This window comes from Castor canadensis, chromosome 3 (genome assembly GCF_047511655.1).
Source record: "Castor canadensis chromosome 3, mCasCan1.hap1v2, whole genome shotgun sequence".
Taxonomy (NCBI): domain Eukaryota; kingdom Metazoa; phylum Chordata; class Mammalia; order Rodentia; family Castoridae; genus Castor; species Castor canadensis.
Window position 1 is genome coordinate 34,146,882 of NC_133388.1, and position 20,164 is coordinate 34,167,045.

General features: G+C 41.7%; 1 protein-coding gene across 3 annotated transcripts in view; it reads left to right on the forward strand.

The window, feature by feature from the left end:
- The window catches only part of Dpf3 (double PHD fingers 3), a 258,438-nt gene extending 241,555 nt beyond the window's left edge, over positions 1-16,883 (forward strand). Inside the window, exons 9-11 of one of the 3 annotated variants that reach the window (XM_074067621.1) lie at positions 5,544-5,656; positions 15,000-15,216; positions 15,601-16,883. In XM_074067621.1, coding sequence (XP_073923722.1) covers positions 5,544-5,656; positions 15,000-15,215 — 329 coding nt within the window. In that variant the 3' untranslated portion in view covers position 15,216; positions 15,601-16,883. Of the gene's footprint in view, positions 1-5,543; positions 5,657-14,999; positions 15,217-15,600 lie in introns of those variants that run through there. The other 2 variants (XM_074067622.1, XR_012446106.1) reach the window with 2 other exon arrangements.
- The last annotated feature ends 3,281 nt before the right edge of the window (positions 16,884-20,164 follow it).

Genomic DNA, 20,164 nt, shown 5'->3' on the forward strand with positions numbered 1-20,164 from the left:
TTTGTATCTATTTTATTTATGTTCTCAGCACATACCAAGAAGATAATTTTTTTTCCGAGACCTCTAATTCAATCAGTGGTGTAGCTTGCCGGCAATAATGAAATAAAAACTTTTAATAAGAATCATAATGTAAAAGAAACACCATAGTAGTTTGTGTATTTGTTTTTGCCCAGGGTTTATTGTAAATGAACTGTGTTTTTCTCTAGAGAGAATAGAGGAATCCAACCTCTTTGTACATAGAGTGAAACTGACTAGTTAATGCCTTCTGTTAGCTTCTAAGTCACAATCATAAGAGTGAGCTGAGTCAACAAAGTATGTTTAGATCCTTACTTCCCCAAAAGGTTGGAAGTATTCATGTGTGTGAGCAGCTATGAATGGGTATGTAGGCAGGTATGAATATGAAGCTAACCCTGGTTTTGTCTGGATATTTATTTGTGTGCCTCCTCACTCACATGTCATGAAATCCCATTTGTCATACCTTGAATATTCTCGGTATCAATACACATGTTCTGTAAAAACCTGGTATGTGTCCTTTGAGTGGCAAGCTAGCAGTTACTGCTTCCGGGTGCCCATCTTTTTTTATTGAACTCAACAGACTGTGGTGCCATAAACACCAGGTATTCCCAGCCTTCTGGTGTATCTTCCCCTGTCTGAGAAGTTTTCCATACTCTGTAGGCTCCCCTTTTCTTCCCAGTGGTTGAAATAACCCCCTGAAACTGAATCCCTAGTGTCTGAAAACCCAGGCCAAGAGTTAGGTCTCCTGCCCAGGATAGCCATAGGTGACATTTCCCATTTCAATGTTTAGGGAGGATGGAGGCCAGTTTTGGAACGGGTTAGGGCTCAGTCATGAATGCCTCTTTATACCAAATTCACTACTAGACCAACTAAATAAGTGGGCCCCCCTGATAACTCAGCTTTGAAATTTCACTTGGTTTTTAATGATCTGGCTAGGATAAGTCACACACACAGCATCACTCTCTAAATTCATTTTGTAATTAGAATCTTATAAATGTTTTGAATCATTGCAGCAGGGGGACCTGGGATAAATTGTCACATTTCAATATATTGGGCTATTTAACTAGCAGTTTAAGTATTCCTTACTTGAAGAAAACTAGAGGTATGAAAAAAATCTAGATTTCCAAACAATATCTCAGAGAATTATGTTATCTTTATGAAAGAGATTAAAGTAGGAATCCTCAAGTAGTGAGTGACTATAAGTGAATAACTTTACTGCAATGCACTTTTTTTTTCTTCCACCCTTCAACTGGAAAGACTGTAGCTGTTCTTCTCTTACTTATACCTTTAGGAATTTGTCTGGGTAAAAATAAGGAGTTCAAAACTTGGAAATGAGCTTCTACCAATTTCCTTGGAAACTTTGCCTTTTGCCTAACAGTGTGCAATTCTAAGTCATTTCCATAGTGTGTAAGAAGTTTGTTCTTGTAGTTTTAGATGGCAACTGATTTTTCCAGTTTGTGGAAAGAGGCAACAGACAGATAACCTGGTATAATGGCACAGGCAGAAGGATTTAATTTGGGGCATAGTTTTAGCACCTGCAGATGACTGCTGGAGTGACTTAACTTTTTGCAACTCCTCCTCCCTGGCTGAGAAGTTGCAATAATATTTTTATCCCCTACTTTCCTCTTGCACTTGAGTGAGGTCCTGAGTTCTGAGCTAGAGCTGAAGCTCCTCTTAATCTCACAAGGAGGCTGGAGGCTGTGTGAGCTTCCTCTGTTCCTCCCGGGTTGAAGGTCTTGTTCTTAAGACAGGAACACAAACAAAGCCCACAGGGTTTTGTTCAAAGACTTCCAATAGGCCTTTCCAAACCCCACTGCCATTCATTGATCCCAAGCTATCTCAGAAGATGTCTTGAGTTCAGCATAGTGTAAGACACCTTGAACACAGAGTTGGCTCTCAACAAATATTTGCAGAGTGTTGCTGGATACATGAAGCACACACACCAGCCCCCTCCCCACACATGCACAGTGGGCTATTGAGTTCTATGTCATTCTCTGGAATGTGCTGACCTTCCTTCCTTGGGAAGAGGGCACACTGCAGAGTGTTAGTATTAGTAAGGCAGCTTTTGCTCTCATCTGTCAACACTTCCACACTCAGGAGCATTATGGAGCAATAACAACTGGAGGACCAGTGGCAGTAACACGACTGACCCTTTCCCTCTTGAAATCTCTTCTCCTGGCTACAGTCACCCCACACTTGTTCAGTTTGCCTCTTGCCTCTCTGGCCATTGTTCTGTTTCCTTTGCCGGTTCTTTATTTCGATCTTCATAAATAATTGATTGAGTTCCTCAAAGTGTAGTCCTAGATCTTTTCCTGTCTTCTCCTTTATTTTTTCCTCTCCCTTTCTCCCCTTGTTCTTCTTTTCCTAAATTCATTAATTCTCATGGTTTCAATTACCACCTATTTAGAAAAAAACTCCTAAATTTCATTCTCTAGTCAGTACCTATTTTTGGACTGTAAATGCCCAAGTTCCATGTGCTGCTTGACATTTCCACTGGAAACCTCATGGTCTTCCGAAATTCAACACGCTCAACACAGAACGAACCTTCCCCTTCTCCACTGGGCCAACACATTCTTTCTCTAGAGTTTCCCATCTGAGCATGTCATCTACTTCATTTCCTGAGTCAGACATTTGGGAATATCTCTGATCACTTTCCCACATTCCCAACATTCAAATAGACAAACTCCTATCATGTATTTATTTGTTTCTCAAATTTCCACTCTGGTCTAACCATCCTTGTCTTTCTCCTTGTAGCTGCATAAGCCTCCTAACCAGTATCCCAGCAAAGATTATTTTTTTCTTATGTATTATTTATTCATTGACAGTATTGAGGTTTGGACACAGGACCTTGTGCTTGCTAGGCAAGTGCTCTATCATTTGAACCACATCTCTAGCTCCTGGTAAAAATTCTTGCATCTCTGTATCCCCCCACCTCAAAGTTCTTTCCTTAGAAGGCCTCCCTTCCCTCCCTTCCTCCTTCCTTCCCTCCTTCCCATTCTTCCTTCCTCATGATTTACATCCTTATTTGTGTTTTCTTATTTTAAAAGATCTTTTCAACTACGTATTTGGAAATAATTATAGCTTCATAGGGAACTGCAAAATGTATTACAGAGAGGTCCCATGTGCCCTTCATCCAAATTTTCCCCAATGGTTAACATCCTACATACCTATAGTACAATATCAAACCAGGAGATTGCCATTGACGCAATCATAGACCTTCTGCAGATTTTCTTGGTTCTGTGTGCTTGCACATGTGCACACACGTGTCTGTGTATAGTTCTATGAAATCTTACCACATATGTAACCACCAGGATACAGAACTACTTCATCCCAAAGATCCTTCATGCTGCAGAATGCTCCTTTATCAGCCCAGTCATTCAGCCTCTACCTTGCTTAAAATCCCTTAATGACTTTAAAGCCCCAAATCCTTAAACAAGGGCTATAAGTGCCTGTGTAGTCTGGCTTCAGCTACCTCTCTGGCTGCCTCCTGCATACTTTAGGCGGCATACATCAAGCCTCAGCTCAATGACCTTTCTCTTCTTTTTAATTTACAAAGCTCTTTCACTGAAGGAGCTGTCTCCCTACTTGGATTCTGCCCCCCTCCTCCGCCCACCCCCAGCTAACTTCCCTTTGTCTGTCAGGGATTGGCTTGGAGCTTTCCTAGGGAAGGTTTTCTTGACATCTCAGATGAGGTTAAGTTCTCCTATTTGTTTTCATTGTCAATTATGCTTTTTCTTCGTGGCACTAATTGCACAATTGTAATAACAGATTTGTGTGGAGTTTATGACTTTGAGGTCCCTCTGGCTCAGCTAGAAGGGGTTAGGGTGTGTTGCTTACTGCTGTATCTTTGTCTGGCAGAGTAGTTAAGTATTTCTTAGCAGGTGCTTAAGAAATACTTGCTGAGTTAATGAACACTTAATGTGAGTTGGCTGGTTGTGGCTGGGGTGTGGCCAGAGGCCAGGGAAGTTACAGTCACCTTTCCCAGATGGATATGTTCTCGATGACCTTGTCTTCATCCTAACAATGGAACCCTGTCAGAGAACCTAGACATTTATGGCCCATGCAACCCAGAGTCCCCAGCTGAAAATTTCTCCCCTGATTCCCACCCCAGACTTCTCTCTGAGAGGCTGGAGAGGGAGCAACCTGGCAAGTGTTCTTCTTAGACAACTTGTCTAAGAAGATATGATATGCTTTTCAGGATATCAGCTGGCTATTCACCCAGGATTTCCAAGTAAAGCTATTTGCCATGGTGTCATCGTGGGAGGGTATGGGAGTCTCTGAGTTGGATGGCACCAGAGAAGCCCTTGAAAAGCTTTTAGATAAGCCCTCTCCTTGATGCTCCCACTTATATTCCTAAGTGTCTCTACCCCACCATCCAGTCATTTCCACCCCCACTCTTATACTCTCAGAGATACCTTGGTATAGTTTGTATTTGTAGAGGCCAAAGTTTACTAGGTCCTTATGCTGATTGAATAGGCAGTATTTCACCCAAATGGACATGATGTGACCACTCTCTGAAGCTTTGAACGGGATGACATGGGGACTTTCTGCTGGGAAGTAGTGCCATGGGGTAGTGGTTCCATGCCACAGCCTATCTGCAGAGCACCCAGGTTTTGTGTACTCTGGGCAGATTCTGATGTCATATTTCTCAGGACTGGGAAACCTGAGAACACTGGCTAGTTTCCCTTCCCTGTCATGTAGATGGCTACGGGTCTTCACATTTTACAGCTCACAGCTGTCTGCTTACCGTTGGTATCTCTGTTCAGGGTGAGTGATGGTTGAGCACATAGTCCAGATCAGCAGGCCAGGCCTCAGGTGTTTCTTTGAGGCTGTGTGCTCTAAGGTCACAGGGTACTATCCTGCCCCGATTTGGCTATTGTTTTGGCAATGATACTTGGGATGGAGGAGTGACAGTTTCTTTTAGGATACACCTGGCTGTTTGTTCTTTCTGCCAGTCCTTCTGATGTCCAAGAGACCGTTCAGGGCTTGGATTTTTGCTAGTCTCTTGCCTGTGAACATGGATATTCTACATAACAGTGCAATGCCACTTACTGCCTTGAGCATATGCCTGGAACCTATGTGAGCCTTTTGACCTCCTCCCCTGTGTTCCAAGGCAGGGCTAACAGGAAGCCCAAGCTCAAAGTAGTTCTTGGGTGTTGCTTCTGGAACTGGGGCTTGGGAGGTAATACTGGTGCCTCTCACAGTGTAACCTTGTTCTCTGTGCTCTGCAATTTCCTTTTCAGCTCTCTCTGATCACCACTTTCTGCTCTCATCAGAGCATATGTAGGGGTGGGAGGATGTGGTTCTCAGGGTAAGGGGATTGAATGGCATCTACACTTGTTCTTGTCCTTGAGGCTCAATCTGACACGACTGGTGGTGATGGTGAGGAGTCTGAATAGGGCTCTATCCAGGCCCCTGTTGGTTTCCCAGCCTCAATCCATGCTGGCACAGATGTGACTTGGATTAATTGTCAAGGGAGACAGTCCGGATCCTCTGGCCCTAATAGTGCTGCTTCTGGCTTCCTTCAGGTCACCCAACCTGCCTGCAGTTCACCTTGAACATGACCGAGGCCGTCAAGACCTACAAGTGGCAGTGCATAGAGTGCAAATCCTGCATCCTCTGTGGGACCTCGGAGAACGATGTGAGTTTGGGGCTTTCCTTGTGGGAGGGGGAACCCAAGGAGCTAGAAGTCCTCTGGGGAGTGAAGAGGAAGGCAGGACTCTTGGCACTCGGTTCCTGGGAAAATGTCGCTTAATTTTTTTCATCTCCACCACTCTTGGGATCCTTGTGCTTTGGGGACCATGGGTACCTTTTATGCTGTGGAGAGAGATGCACAAGTGCCTGGCAGGGGCTGCATTTATGGCCTTTGCTCTTTATCCTGACACTTGCGAACACCTAATCATTAGCCCTCAAAGGTTCAGAGACTGGAGGTGGTAACCATGACACTTATGGTTGGGATGTACTTGGCTGTGTCTACCACATTCCACATCTATGATCTCATTTCACCTACATGTTAAATATGATAAATGCAGAACCTTCAAACACTTTTTGATATGGAAACTTTCAAACATATACAAAAGTAGAGAAAATGAAACTGATATACTCCATCACTAGCTTCAACAATGGTCAATATATGCCCAATCTTGTTTCTTAAATACTATTACTTTCTCCTTCTTAATCCTGGTCATAGTATCATTCTACCTATAAATTTTCATATGTATCTGAAAAAGGCAAGGACTTATTTTTTAAACAAAATATTAATGCAGCTAGAAATCAATAATTCCTTAATATCATCAAATGTCTAATAATGACTCCTATTTTCTCAACTGTCTTAGAAATGTTTTTATTTGAATTAGGAACCAATTAAGGCCCATATATTACAGTTAGTTGATATGTCTTTGAAGTTTCTTTTAATATGCATGAATCTTTCTTTCCATTTCCCCCTAAATTCTGTGTGGAAGTAATCAGATCATTTGTTCAGTAGAGTTCCTATGACTGTATTTTACTGAATGCATCCTTGTGGGGCTGTTTGCTATTTCTCCTTGTCTCTTGTATTTCTTGTAAATTGGAAGTTAAGCTAGAGGCTTGACTTAGGTTATCTCTGTCTTTTCTCTCCCCTCACTGTCTCTATGTCGGTCCCTGTTTCTTTTCTGGAAAGACTGCTTTATAGGTGGTGGTGTATCTTTAATCAGGAGGTCTACAATGCCTGGTGCATCTCTCTTTGTGAGAGTGCATCTATTGATGGTCTTCAGTTAGATCAACTATTTCATTAGGGGTTGCAAAATAGTGCTACTCTTATTTGATAATTACGTCTTTGTTTATTAGCTGGAGTAATTCTATAGAGAGAAACTTGCGTAAGCTCAGGTGTAGATCATATAGAAAAGGCAGGATAAATGCTTGCTTCTTTCGCTTTATCAGTTTTTAAAATAACATGGCAGTTAAAATACTTATTCATGATTAAAAAGAAAACAGTCAAAACAGGAATTATAGGATATCTTCTTAAAAATGAGAAAACATTTATACCTTAGAACTAAAGCCAGAGTCTTTTTTTTTTTTTTGGCAGTACTGGGATTTGAACTCAGGGTCTCATCCTTTCAAGGCAGGTGCTGCACCACTTGAGCCACTCTGCCAGCATATTTTATGTTGGGTATTTTTTAAGATAAGGTCTCATTAACTATTTCCCTTGGGCTGGCTTCGAATCACCTCCTGATCTCTGCCTCCTGAGTAGCTATAATTACAGGTGTGAGCCACTGGCATCTGGCTAACTCTAGAATCTTATTTAATGAGGAAATATTAGGAACCAGATAAGGACACTCACTATACTACTACCGTTATACATTATTCTAGAGATGCTAGCCAGCACCATTAGATAGAAGCGATCAATAAGAAGCATAAGAACAGATAAAATATAGGTTGAGCATTGCTAATCCTAAAATCTAAAATGCTCCAAAAGCTGAAACTTTTTGAGTACCAACATTATATCATAAGTGGAAAATTCTATACCTCAAAACTTTGTTTCATGTGTAAATTGAATAAAATTACCTTCAGGCTATGTATATAAGGCATACATGAAACATAAATGAATTTTGTCTTTATATTTTGGTTTCATCCCCATTATGTGTTTTCATCATGTAAATATAAATATTCTAAAATGTGAAAAAAAAACCCAAATCTGAAAAAAATTGAAAATATGAAACACCTCCGGTCTCAAGCATTTCAAATAAGGGCTACTCAATCTGCAGCTACAGGATATCTGAAGAACCTTCGCGAATCAATGATAGTGCTAGCTCAAGCATAAAAGGTAACAGGTATCAACATATAACTAATAGCCGTCATATACACAAGCAATACCCAGTTAGAAAGCATAATTCCATTTATAATGGAATTATAAATACTTATACATTCCTAAGAAATGCATACAAATGTACTTAACAACAAATTTGCAAAATGTATATGAAGAAAAGTTCTAAAAATGTTTGAAAATATATAAGGAACAAATAGAAAGATGTCCTATGATCTTGGATAGAACAACTCAACACTATAGACATGGCAGTTCTGCCTAAGTTATTTTGCAAGTTTATTTCAGGTCCAATAAAAATATCACAAACTTTTTAATGGAATTAGACAAATTGATACTCCAATTCACATGGAAAAAGAAACATGCAAGAACAACCAAGAAAGTACTATAAATTGTGATGGAAATAGGTGCCACCAGACATTGAAACTTTCTAGGGAAGCCTCTACAGTTGAAAAAGTGTGATACTGAAGCATGAGTAGGCAGATAAACCAGTTGGAATGGAATAGAAAGCCCATAAATAGACCCACCTACATAAGGAAAGACAGTATAGGATAAAGGTTGCATCTAAAATTATTGTGTCAAAGATGGACTTTTAAATGAATGGTGCTAGTACAATGGGGGAGTCACTTGGGAAAAGGCAAAATTAGATTCATATCTCACACTAGACATAAGAACAATGTCCAAATAGACAGGACACCTAAATGTAAAAAAGTTAAGCCATACCAGTACTAGAAGAAAATGTATGAATTACTCTTTAATCTAAATATAAGGAAAGTTTTCTAACTGTGACTCAAAATTTAGAAACATTGAAATAAGCTATTGAAAAATTCGACTCTAAATATTTGCATAGTCAAAAAATGTGATAAAGTCAAAACATTACCTGGGAGAAAGTACTTGCAGCATATACCATAGATAAAGGGCTAATGTCCCTACCTACTAGAGAAAGAACTCTTAAAAATGAGGGACAAAAAAAATGAAGGACAAAGAACCACAAACTTGATAGAAAATGAAAAAAATGTGTAAAGGATGAGTCACAGAAGATATAAAAATGAGTCTTAAACATGTGAAATGAATGTTCAAATGCATTCATAGTTAAACTCAAAACAAAGCAAAGTCCCCATTTTTTTTACCTATCCAATGGGCAAAAATCAAAGGTATGACAATATATTCTGTTGGTGAAACAATGGGGAAATTGGCACCTTTATATATTGTTGGAAGACATATACAGTGGTGTGACCTGTCTGGAGAGAAATAGCAATGCATAATAAAACTACTCTGTACTTAACTTCTGACTCAGCAATCCCATCTATAGGAATCTACCCTGAAAATCCCCCAACACTACAGAAATACAGATGCATAGGGTTATTTATGGTAGCATAATTACAAAATATTGGAAACAACCTCAATATCCACACATAGAAGAATGATTGAATAAACAATGGCACAGCCACACAAAAAAAGTATTATGTGCCTTAAAGAATAAGGACGATATCTATGAATTGATAGGTACTCATTCTATGATATATTGTTAAATGAAAATTCAAAGTAAAGTATAACGTCTACCTATATCATGCTGCCTTTTAAAAAAGAGATGTAAGAAAATTGACATCTATGCACTTGTATAAAAGAAATAAAGAAAGAATAAACTGGAAGTGAATAAAAGAGGTTTTCTATAGGGGTGGGAGGGAATGGGGTACAGGAAGAATGGTGATATGGAAATGAAGTCATATGGAAGGATAAGGGATGCGCATTTCTTTGATAATACCTTCTTGTATAGCTCTGACTTTCAGAATTAAGATAAGGCTGCAAATAACCCCCAAACAGATATATAGTCAACCAGGATGTGGTGAAAACCTTAGATGGAATATAAACAGTAACAAATTAACCTAACTATAATATAAATGAACAACATAACCATACTGAAGAGTGGGAGGAAAAGAACTAGCTTAAGTAATTTTGGAAAAGAGTATTTTTGATGATGAACTAGAAGGTTAAACACAAAAATATCTGCACCAAAAATATTACACTCTAGTTTGTACGTTTGCTTTCATAAGTATATGGATTTGTGATTCTGAGACTACTTTACATGTGTGGTAGGTTTGCACTAATAACTGTATATTGTGACGAATGTAAGGTTTCTCAATGTCAGAAAAAAAGAATAACCTCATAAAGGGGGACGGGACTGGCTAGAGGATATCAGTATGATTTCATGGTTTTTAATGTAACATGTGAAATATATCTAGCTATTTGTGTGTATATACACATTGGATAGATACAGAAATACATTTAGATGTACGCATGTGACCGACACATACATTTAATTCCTAGATCAGTTGCCAACGAGGAATGTTTTCGTCAACTTTGCATTATGACAAAATACCTGAGCTAGGTAATCCATAAACAGAAAAGATTTATTTAGTTCATGGTTCTGGAGGTCCCATTGTTTTGGGTTTCTGTGAGGGCACTTGTTGGCAATGCCAAGGAGTCCCTGTTGGAGTAAACTGCTTAGATCATGAACTAGGAGGCAGAGAGAGAGAGAGAGAGAGAGAGAGAGAGAGAGTGCAGAGGATACCAGGGTCTCATAATCCCTTTCAAGAGTGTGCCTGCAATGTCCTAAGTACCTCCCACTTGGTGCTACCTCCCAAAGGTCCACGGCACCTCCCAGTACTACCACCCTGGGGACCAAGCCTTTAACACATAGACTTCTGGGGAACATTATCCGTATTCAAACCACAGCAAGAACCTGGAAACAAAGAGGATATATAGCATCTAGATATTCCTTTTACCCATTCTCTAAAGAAAGGAACTTGGAGAAATGACTGGTTTCCAGGGCTGGGACACAAAGTGTACAGGATGAGCCTGGATGATCTTGTGGTACCAGAAGGTAAGGCAATGTTCCAAAAATGATAGGGCTTGTCTAAAGGACACAGGAGCCAATCTGAAAGAGTTCCTGGTGGCCAAAACCAGGAAAAATTAAGAAAATAGATAATGTTTTTGGATTATGGCTTAAAAATAAAATAAAAATTCATACTTACATAAAAAATTGAGTTGGTAAAAAAATAAGTAAATTAAAAAGGGAGAAAGTAAGTTCTTCTTTAGAGCAGAATTCTTTAGAACGAAGAGGGAACTCACCATTAGGCAAACGTCATAGGATTGTTATAAGCAAGGACTTAATCCCTACAAAAATCAGTGGGCAAAAGTATGATGGGAAATAAGATATTTGCATAATCTAAAAATATCTTTCCAACAAGATTACTTACTAACATATTGTAAAGGGGAAAATAGTTCTTTTACAGAGGGAAAACTGTCCCCCACTGCTTTAACTGTATAGTCACAACTATATTATTCGTAATGAGACAAACCAGCATCAATGTCCCCTGATGTGTGCCCTGAGAAGGGTATGACATAACTTTAGTGAGATTCTTGCCAAAAACCACGCACACTTCAGTCTTCTTATGAGAAAAGATCCAGCTCAAACTGAGTAACATTTATGAAATCGCTGACTTACACCTTTCATAAGTGTCAAGGTTATGAAAGACAAAGAATCGGAGGAACTGTCACAGATCGAAGGACAATAAAAACACAGGTACGTGCTACATGGGGTCTGAGGAAAATGGCCCTAACTAAGAAAACTGGCGATGTTAAAATAATTTCTGTAGATTAGTTAACAGTGTCTTGCCAATGGTAATTTCCTGATTCATGATTTATTTTGTTGTTCTGGGGATTGAACCAAGGGCTTTAAGCTTTCCAGACACATGCATTGCCACTTAAACCATGCCTCAGCTTTTTTGTTTTTATTTTGTTTTGAGATAGGGCCTTTCTAACCTTTGCCCTGGTTGGCCTCAACCTTGTGATCCTCCTGCCTCTGCCTCCTGAGTAGCTGGGATAACAGGTGTGTGCCACTATGCCTGGATCCTGCTTTATGGTTCTACTATGGTAATGAAAGATGTTAATATCATGGAAAACCAAGTAAAGTGTATACAGAAACTCTCTGTACCATTTTTGCAAATTTTCTTTAAAATTATTTCTAAGCAAATAAAAAATAGTATGATGTCTCCCTAACATCTTCTTAAGGTAACTAAGTTTTTTAAAATTACTGTCTTTATGAACTCATCTTTAAATATATTTTATTTGTTTTAATCCATTACAGTTAAAATGGTCCCATCTTTGGCCAATAGAGACATATTCAAGCTGGAATCTAGTCCTTATGACATGATCCTAATGGCATTTGATGGTTTCCTTGCTTCCTAATATGTAAAGATAGGTGCCAGACCTGGAATTACCTGTTTCTATAAAGACTCCTGGCCCTTTCAGTGGGCAGTGGTGTGTGTGTGTGTGTGTGTGTGTATGTGTGTGTGTGTTACTGGAGTTTGAACTTAGGGCATAATGCTCACTAGTCAGGTACTCTACTACTTCAGCCACTCTGCCAGTCCCTAATGGTCTTTAGAGAACATAATATAGATGCTAGAGGTGCTAAGTTTTATTGTATTTGTCACTGTTTCGAGATATTTCCAATTGACAGAACTATAAAAATTTTGTGTGTTTTAATATGATTTTGTACTAATTCCTCCAATTTATATCTAGGACTAGCTACAGAGTTTTTTAACTTGACCTCCTTGATCTTGCATCTGTATGTTTGTTTAGTCATGTAAAAAAATTCTTGATTCTCAATGATACCAACATAATCACTCATTTGATACACATACAACAATGTCAATATTCTAATTCCAGTATGATCACCCACAATATAATTGCTGAAAAAAATGTGCATATTTGCATTTATTTTTGTCTTTAAGATATATTCTACTAAGGAAGTACAGTCAAATTTCTTATTTTAAAGTCACTAGAAATAGTTTCTGTCTGTGTGGTTATGCTATCAGCTCAATACACAATTATATTCATTTATGTTATTTTTTTGTTTTGTTTGTTTTATGGGAAATATTACAATTTTAATTTTGTTTCCTGTTTATGCAAAACAGTTACTGGTTCTATAATCAAGTCTATAAAGAAATACTATATTCAAGAAAATCTAGCTTCTATCCTTACTCCACATTATTCTTTCACTCTGCTTATGGGTGAACATTTGGAAAAAAATGTGTGGCTTATCTTTCCATTTTGTTTAAATGTAAGCATATGTGTTATACATAGGAATCCATGAGAAAAAAACTAAGATACATATATGTTTTTTTTCCCACCTTTTCCCACTGAATATCTTTAGATTATTCTAGAGCAATCTACAGACATATTCTTCATTCCTACCCACAGCTTCATGGTTCTTCATTAGCTTATTCAACAGTCCCTTATCAGCAGGCATTTAGTTGAATCTGATCCTTGACTTTACAAATAGTGTTAGTGAAGAGTTTTGTTGACATGGCAGAGCCTTAGTGTAGGAGTCAGGGGATGAGTCTAGTGTTGGGAGATTGCTTGGGTATTTGGATCTCTTTTACATGGTCAGAAATTCCCTGTGTACCCCAAGATGAGATTCCCATTTTAGTGACTCTGTAGCATAGGTGGATTCTGGTTCTTGATACATGGGAGTAAGGGGTTTTTAAATTGTGTTTCTCATAGGAGTTAGCATGAGCTGAGGGTTCTTGGTGGTTTCAACAGGCAATTTTTCTGAAAAGCTAATGGAAAAGAAGGGAAAATCGTGCTAGACAATGATCAACTGATGAAAAATGCATTAAAACTCTAGATGTTTGGTTTTCCCTTGGGAAAGTCCAATCCAGAGTTTTCTACCTTCTTGTAGTTCTCATGTCATCACTATAGTAGCGATTGTTAATGTCTTTAGAACATTAGTAATATGGTTTCTAACAAGTTCTCTCCGCTTTCTGTCCCCATCCTAACTTGCTTCTCTTGGTGTTATTGCTAAATCATCTGTGTCATAGTTTACTTCAGTTCTGACATGATGATATAACTTTCGGGGGGGTACACCTCAGTGTACTGGTTGTCATCCTGCTTCCCTGACTGTGCATCTTAATCTCTTTGTTCTCTACCTGTCCCTTAAAGTTGTTGTTCCTCAAGGACCTGTTCTTGGCCTTCCCAGTAACCTCTTTTGGGTCCTTGATCTTTCAGGGAATTCAATGAAAGCTATAGATTTTCTCTTTGCTCGGAAAATGAACAAAATTGTGTATATTATTTCAAGGGGATCAAGGATACCCCTCCATGAGCACACGTTCAAAGACATCTTGCTGCCACACTCTGGGCCTCTTCTCCTAGGACCTTCATTTGCCATCTACTCACCAATGACTTTCAAATCCATACTTTAGGCCCAGATCTCTCTCCTGATCTCTGGCTGCCCCAGACCATCTGTACCAGGTGGTCTGTAGATCTGTGGAACATGTCTACAGCTGAGGTTCCCCCACCCACATGGCTTCACTCTCCTGCCCATGTCTCACTGGTTGGCTGCACTATCTGGCTTGCTGACCAAGCCACAACCCAGACGCCATCTTGGATTTCTACCCTCTCATTCTTCGTATCTAATCAATGACTCATAAGTAGGAGCAAGCCTGTTTCTCTCCCCTCACAAGTTTACTTCAGACCATCATATCTTACCTGTGTTGCTATGGCAGCCTCGTAACTGGTCTCTGGAACCAACCTCTCCTATTATCTCACCTGGGATCCAGCCCTCAGCCTGTGAGGAAGCTTTTGAAATCAAAGGATGCCACTACTTGCTTCTGTCTACATGTACATCATGAAACCCTGAAGAGTTTCCACGGAGTCAATGGATGTTACTGCCTAGTATAGCTGATTCCCATTCCAGATAGAAAGAGTAGAGTTCAGAGGAATTCAATTAAAATTTTAAAATATTTAAAGTACACTAGGCAATCATAGGAGGAAGAGAGAAAGGCATAACATCGGTTTTCTGCTTTTGGAAGCAGTTATTGGCTGTGAGTTCAGAAGAACAAGGAATCCCTATAAGCTTGGATATGAGGTGATAGCCAAAGATGGCTTCTTATGCAAGGTTCTAGAATGGGCTAGGATTTGTGTAGTTTTCAAGGCAAAGGGGGAAATCCCAGGTGTGGGCCAAGTACAAGCCATGTCAGGGGATGATGAGGATTTCAAATGTGGCCTGGAAAAAGGTATTGGGGGGGTAGTCAACCTATGGAAATAAGACTAGAGAACAGATATTGTCCCTAGATAATTGAATTTCTCTCGCCCCACCTCTACCTGCTCTGTATCCCACCAGGACCAGCTACTCTTCTGTGATGACTGTGACCGTGGCTATCACATGTACTGTTTAAATCCCCCAGTGGCTGAGCCCCCAGAAGGTAATGACGATGAGGTCAACAATAACAACAACAACAGCTACTACTTCTACCTCTTATTGAGCCCTCACTATGGTGCAGACCTTGTGCTAAGGGCTTTTCATATCTTGTCTCATTTAATCATCACAACCCTATGAGGTAGGTACAACTACAACCATATTACACATGAAGAAACTGAGGCACAGTTCAACCAGCTGAAATTTCAACTTGAGGGCCAAGGAGCTGTTTCTTAGACATGTGGCTGAGATGGTGGGGAGGTGCGGGCTTCCAGAGAACTAGCCCAGGTCTTGTGAGGCTGGTTAAGAGGCATGACCAAGGAGCAGGGTTCTTTACAACAGTTCATCTGATCAGCTCTGAGCATTTACTTTCTGCTGAGTGACAGTTTCCAGCCATGTCTTCAGGACTTCATGGTCTCTGAATTATGAAAGTCAAAAGGAAATAGGCTTTGTAAGATGTTAGAGCCACTGGGCTGGGGCTCAAGAGTTAGAGGGGCTGCTACTAACGCCATCTTGTCTCTTGTAGGAAGCTGGAGCTGCCACTTATGCTGGGAACTGCTCAAAGAGAAAGCCTCAGCCTTTGGCTGCCAGGCCTAGGGCCCCAGGTCACAGAATGTGACTTGCTGCTGGAGAGGCTAAACCAGAGCCCAGTTCAAATCAGATGGAACCCTTCTCCCACACATCCACACAGACCAACTGTAAGAAAACGAATAGTTACAGAAGGTCATGGACATGTGCAACCAAGAGGGCAAGCTATCTACTTACCTCCCACCCCACATAGGGTACCTCAGCCAGCACTTCCTTGTGTTTACCAGAAGGATCTTGCACTTTTGAAGAACAACCCCGGCCCCAGCCCTGGGGAATCCCTCTCACTTTTACCCTAGCACTACAATTCTCTCACTAATTCCCATTTCAAGGGAAACCATTTTGTGAACACTCATTGATCACGTGTGTATAGTTTGGTGATTTTTTTTTTTAATCTAATATATTCTAAGAAATCGTCACACAGCCTCCTTACTCAGCTTAGACTCTTCATCTTGAACTCTCACCAGAGGAACAAAGTGCCGTGGAGAAGTTGTTGTTTATTACAAGCCTCACTGGAAACTTCTAGGCTTGGATCCTGAAGGCCATCTTGAAGACGGAGCCTTGAAATCTCTTCTTGTTCCTTGGTCTCTGAGAAGAGGAAAACCTCAGCAGTGACATCCACAGCTGGAGTCATCCTGATATACTGAGTTGCCACTTGATGGGGGGTGGGGAAGGACTGAGAGATGGGAGAAAGCATTGGGAATAATACTAAAGTCCTACCATGACCAGGCAGTATCTGTTATTCACCAGGAGAGACTTCGCAAGGGATCAGGCTGGCTCCCTGACATTCGAGCTGAGGCAACCTTGAGGTAGGACAATCCAGTCTAGGGACAGAGGAAGGTGCTCAAGACTGTGCCTCTTAACCCCTCTGGGTGTGGAGGCCTGGCTGAGCTCGCCCTGGTGGGACACAGGCACCAGGAAGGCAAGTGGATGTTCCCCAGTCAAGTGTCCAAAGGTTGGATACAAGAGACTGCAGCTTTGAGAAACCTTTCAGTATTGGCGTGACCTTTGAATTCCTTTCGCAAGCAGTTCCTTCCTTCCATATGGTTATGTTTGCCATTGGCTACTGAGACCTGACTGGAAATTTTAGGATGGAGGAGAGAGGATTGATGTGATTATTTGTGATTAGGTGGCAATGGTTCAGAACCCAGTGCTCATGGGCTGTTCTTATCTCCAATCTCCCCAAAATGAGCTGGACTCTTTTGTGGTTTTTTTTTTTTTTTTCCTCTTTCTCTCTCTCTCTCTCTGTTTTTGTAATGTTTCTAGAAGAAAAAGGTAGGGAGGCCTAGATTCCAAGAACTCTGTTGGAAGACAGCCCTGTGGGCTGGAGTGGATTGGACTGTCTTTGAATCCCAGCAACAGCACAATAACTGACATATTTCTGGAAAAATCATTTGCCCAAAGGGCAGGTCTCGGTGAGCAGGACCCTCACGCATGCTCGGCCTTCGCTCTGTGGTCCAGCAGCTTACAACAAAGGCCTGGGTTATTTTTAGTCCTTTAGCTCCTGAAGAAGCTCTCCTCCCCAACCCTAGACTTGGCTAGTTGGGCCACTTCTGCCCACTGCAGTGTTTGCTCTGAGACTCGGCAGGAGCCTTCCTCCCCCTGGCTAATTGCTCTTGGCTAGTGGAGCCAGGGCAGCTTGGCATGGAGCCAAGCAGTGTGGGTCTTCCCCACTCCTTTGCAGAGTGACCTATGGTGAGAGAATGGGGGTCACTCTCCTGCAGGCCCTGTGGCCTTAGAGTGAGTTACATGCATACATAATTGTCTCATTTAAAGGGCCCTTGTCCAGATGGGGTTTTCATCTTCCTTGTAAGCTGTTTGCTTCTTCCTCCTGGCTACTGAGCCCATCTGGAATCTGAAGTCCAAGGGAGGGTTAGGAGGGGCTCATCCATCACAGAGGGGCACATTTCTTCTCCTGACCACCCTGGCTCTCTCTCCTTACACAAAACCCAACACAGGCTGTCTTCAAAGGCTACTTATTGATTGTGAGATTCATTTAAAATTAATTTTAGAAAAAAATATCCCCCAATTTTTCCAAATGGAAAAGCAAATCTGAAAGCAAAAGTTGTGACTATACAACTTGACAGGTCTCCATTTGGAGCAGGTGCAAATCTGTTCCTCCACAGAAAGCAGATGAAGGGGTGCCATGTTTTCTGTCCAACTATGTCTGCTCTGCTCACAGAGGATGAGGGTGGATGAGCCTTCCAAGCCAAGGTAGGGGGCTGGAGCTTGCCCACAGTGCTGGGGCTGGTCAGCATTCTGGGATGGTATTAGGAAGCCCCCAGGGTTCCTCTCTCAGTTTCATTACTTCTACAGAATGAGCCCAGCCCTTCCTCCCTGGAGGCCTTAGTTTCCCCATCTAGAAAGTGGGACTGCAAAGCAGCTTATGGAGTGGCACTATTGGGGTGCTGTACTCAGACAAAATCTCTAGAGTTACACTTGCCTCCTTCTGTGTTGGAAAAAGGAAAGTGTTGATTAACTTCAAATTGGTCTCTTTCTTTGGGCCCCTGAGAACCAGCTAGAATCATAGAGTACATTTGACCTCTGCCATTGAGGGCAAATCAGTTAACAACCCCAAACCTCAGTTTGCCCACCTGTAAAATGGGATGGTAATACTTGCCCTGCCTATTCCACAGTGACATGGGGGTCTTGAAAAGCATCACGATGCACAAACAACCACTGCAGAGTTCAGCTTGCCTCGGGGGGGGGTACCCCAAATGCTTTTCATGTCTGCTATCTTGTGTGACAAAGTTAGATGCATTCTTGGAATCTCCCTCTGATCAAAGGGGTTTCAAGGGTCAGTCCGCCTGTGGTCAGGATCAATGGGCCAGGGCTGTGACCATGGAGACTGAGACTGGGCATGGGCTGTGGGGAGGTTGGGGATTTACCATAGGAACTTCAGGATGAAGATACTCCCAAACCCCCCTTCTACAAGGCTGACTAGTTTGGTCTGGAGAACTAACTTCTGTCCAGGGCGTAATTCAGGTGAAACACCCACTTTTACATTGGTTTAAATACAGCTCTACCACTTTCTAGCTGGTTGACCTTGGGCAAGTGACTTTGCTTCTCTGAGCCTCATTGCCCACATATGTAAGGTAGGGCAATATGGCCAACCAGGTCACTGCAGGGATTAGAGCAGTGCTGGTGAAGGCCCTGGCTTGTCTCCGATACAATGAAGGTTCCTACTCTGTGGTTGGTAGCTCTTGTCACTTTATGCAGAGGCCACCAAATGAAGATAATGATGCTGTTGTCACCAAGATCAAGTCTCCAGCACAGCCTGGGACAGGCCCTGTCTTCAAGCCCCAGGATGCCAACAGCTGAGAAGTAAGGAGGGAGGGCCTGGCCAATCCTGTTCCCACCAACTGGTGGGTGAACTCGACTCCTTTGTTCTCCACTGTGTGTTACGCTTTTTGGAATCTTACTCCCACCCAAAGGATACTTTGGGTTTTCAGGTGAGCCCAGTTCCACCTTTGTTTCTACCTTTGTTCCACTTCACCTCTATGCCATGGCTACCACAGAGAGGTGAGGCTGTAGGATCCTGACAGGAAGATGGAGTACTTTTTCTTCCTGACATTTTTGAAACACTATTTTTTGGGCCAATAGCAAATCCAGGGTGGGCAACTCTGTGAGGAAGCAGGAGTAAGGCCCCTGCTGGGAGATTGACATCCTGGTCTGCTTCTCAGCCCACACTGACTCATAGTACCTGAGGCAGGAACTAGCATGTCCCAAGGCTCTTCTGTTCTGTTGTTGCCCAAGGGCCAGGTTGGAAGCCCAGGGAGGCTGCGGAGACAAGCTCAGAGCGTGTAGGTAGGTGGGTGAGACACAGAGAGACCAGATTCATTCAGAGCTGGGGAAGATGGCAGGTTTTGCTGTGAGGGAGGGTCTGGATTTCACAGTGAAGGTTTCAGGATCCCCAGAGAGTTCACTTTTATCTTTGATATAGCACGATTCGTTCCAGCTCTCCCCTTAATAAGCGTGGATATTTTAAGGAAGCAAAATGACATGATTGTTATTACTCTTCCTTTGGGGGCAAGTTTAGGGGACCTATGCTCCTCTGTGGTGTTGAAGAACGATCACTGGCAACCTCAGTCTCCAGGATGCAGAGCAGAGGGACAGTGCTTCATTGCTAACCCAGGGCAGTGGTCTGAGACCACCTTGCTGGCCCCAGGCAGCCTTCCAGATGCTTTGGAAGTACTGAGATGACAGTGTCCATCTTTCCTCTCCCACTACCCAAATGCCCACCTCTGATCCTTCTTTGGGAGTCCCAAAGTCACAGCTTAGGGAGAATTTGACTTCCCAGGCCAAAGCCACACTCACACTCCTGCTGAACATGCAGTGTGTCTCAGGCCTGGCTTCTTACAAGAGCAGTGTACTGGTATCTTTTTTTAGTAGGCTGGCATCTCTGGAGAGGGATAAGAAGTCCGGGGAAGTGGAGAAGGGCCAGAGTCCGAGACAGAAGGTGGGACATGGTGGGGGTGGGGGTCTGGTTTCCTTAGGGGAGAAAA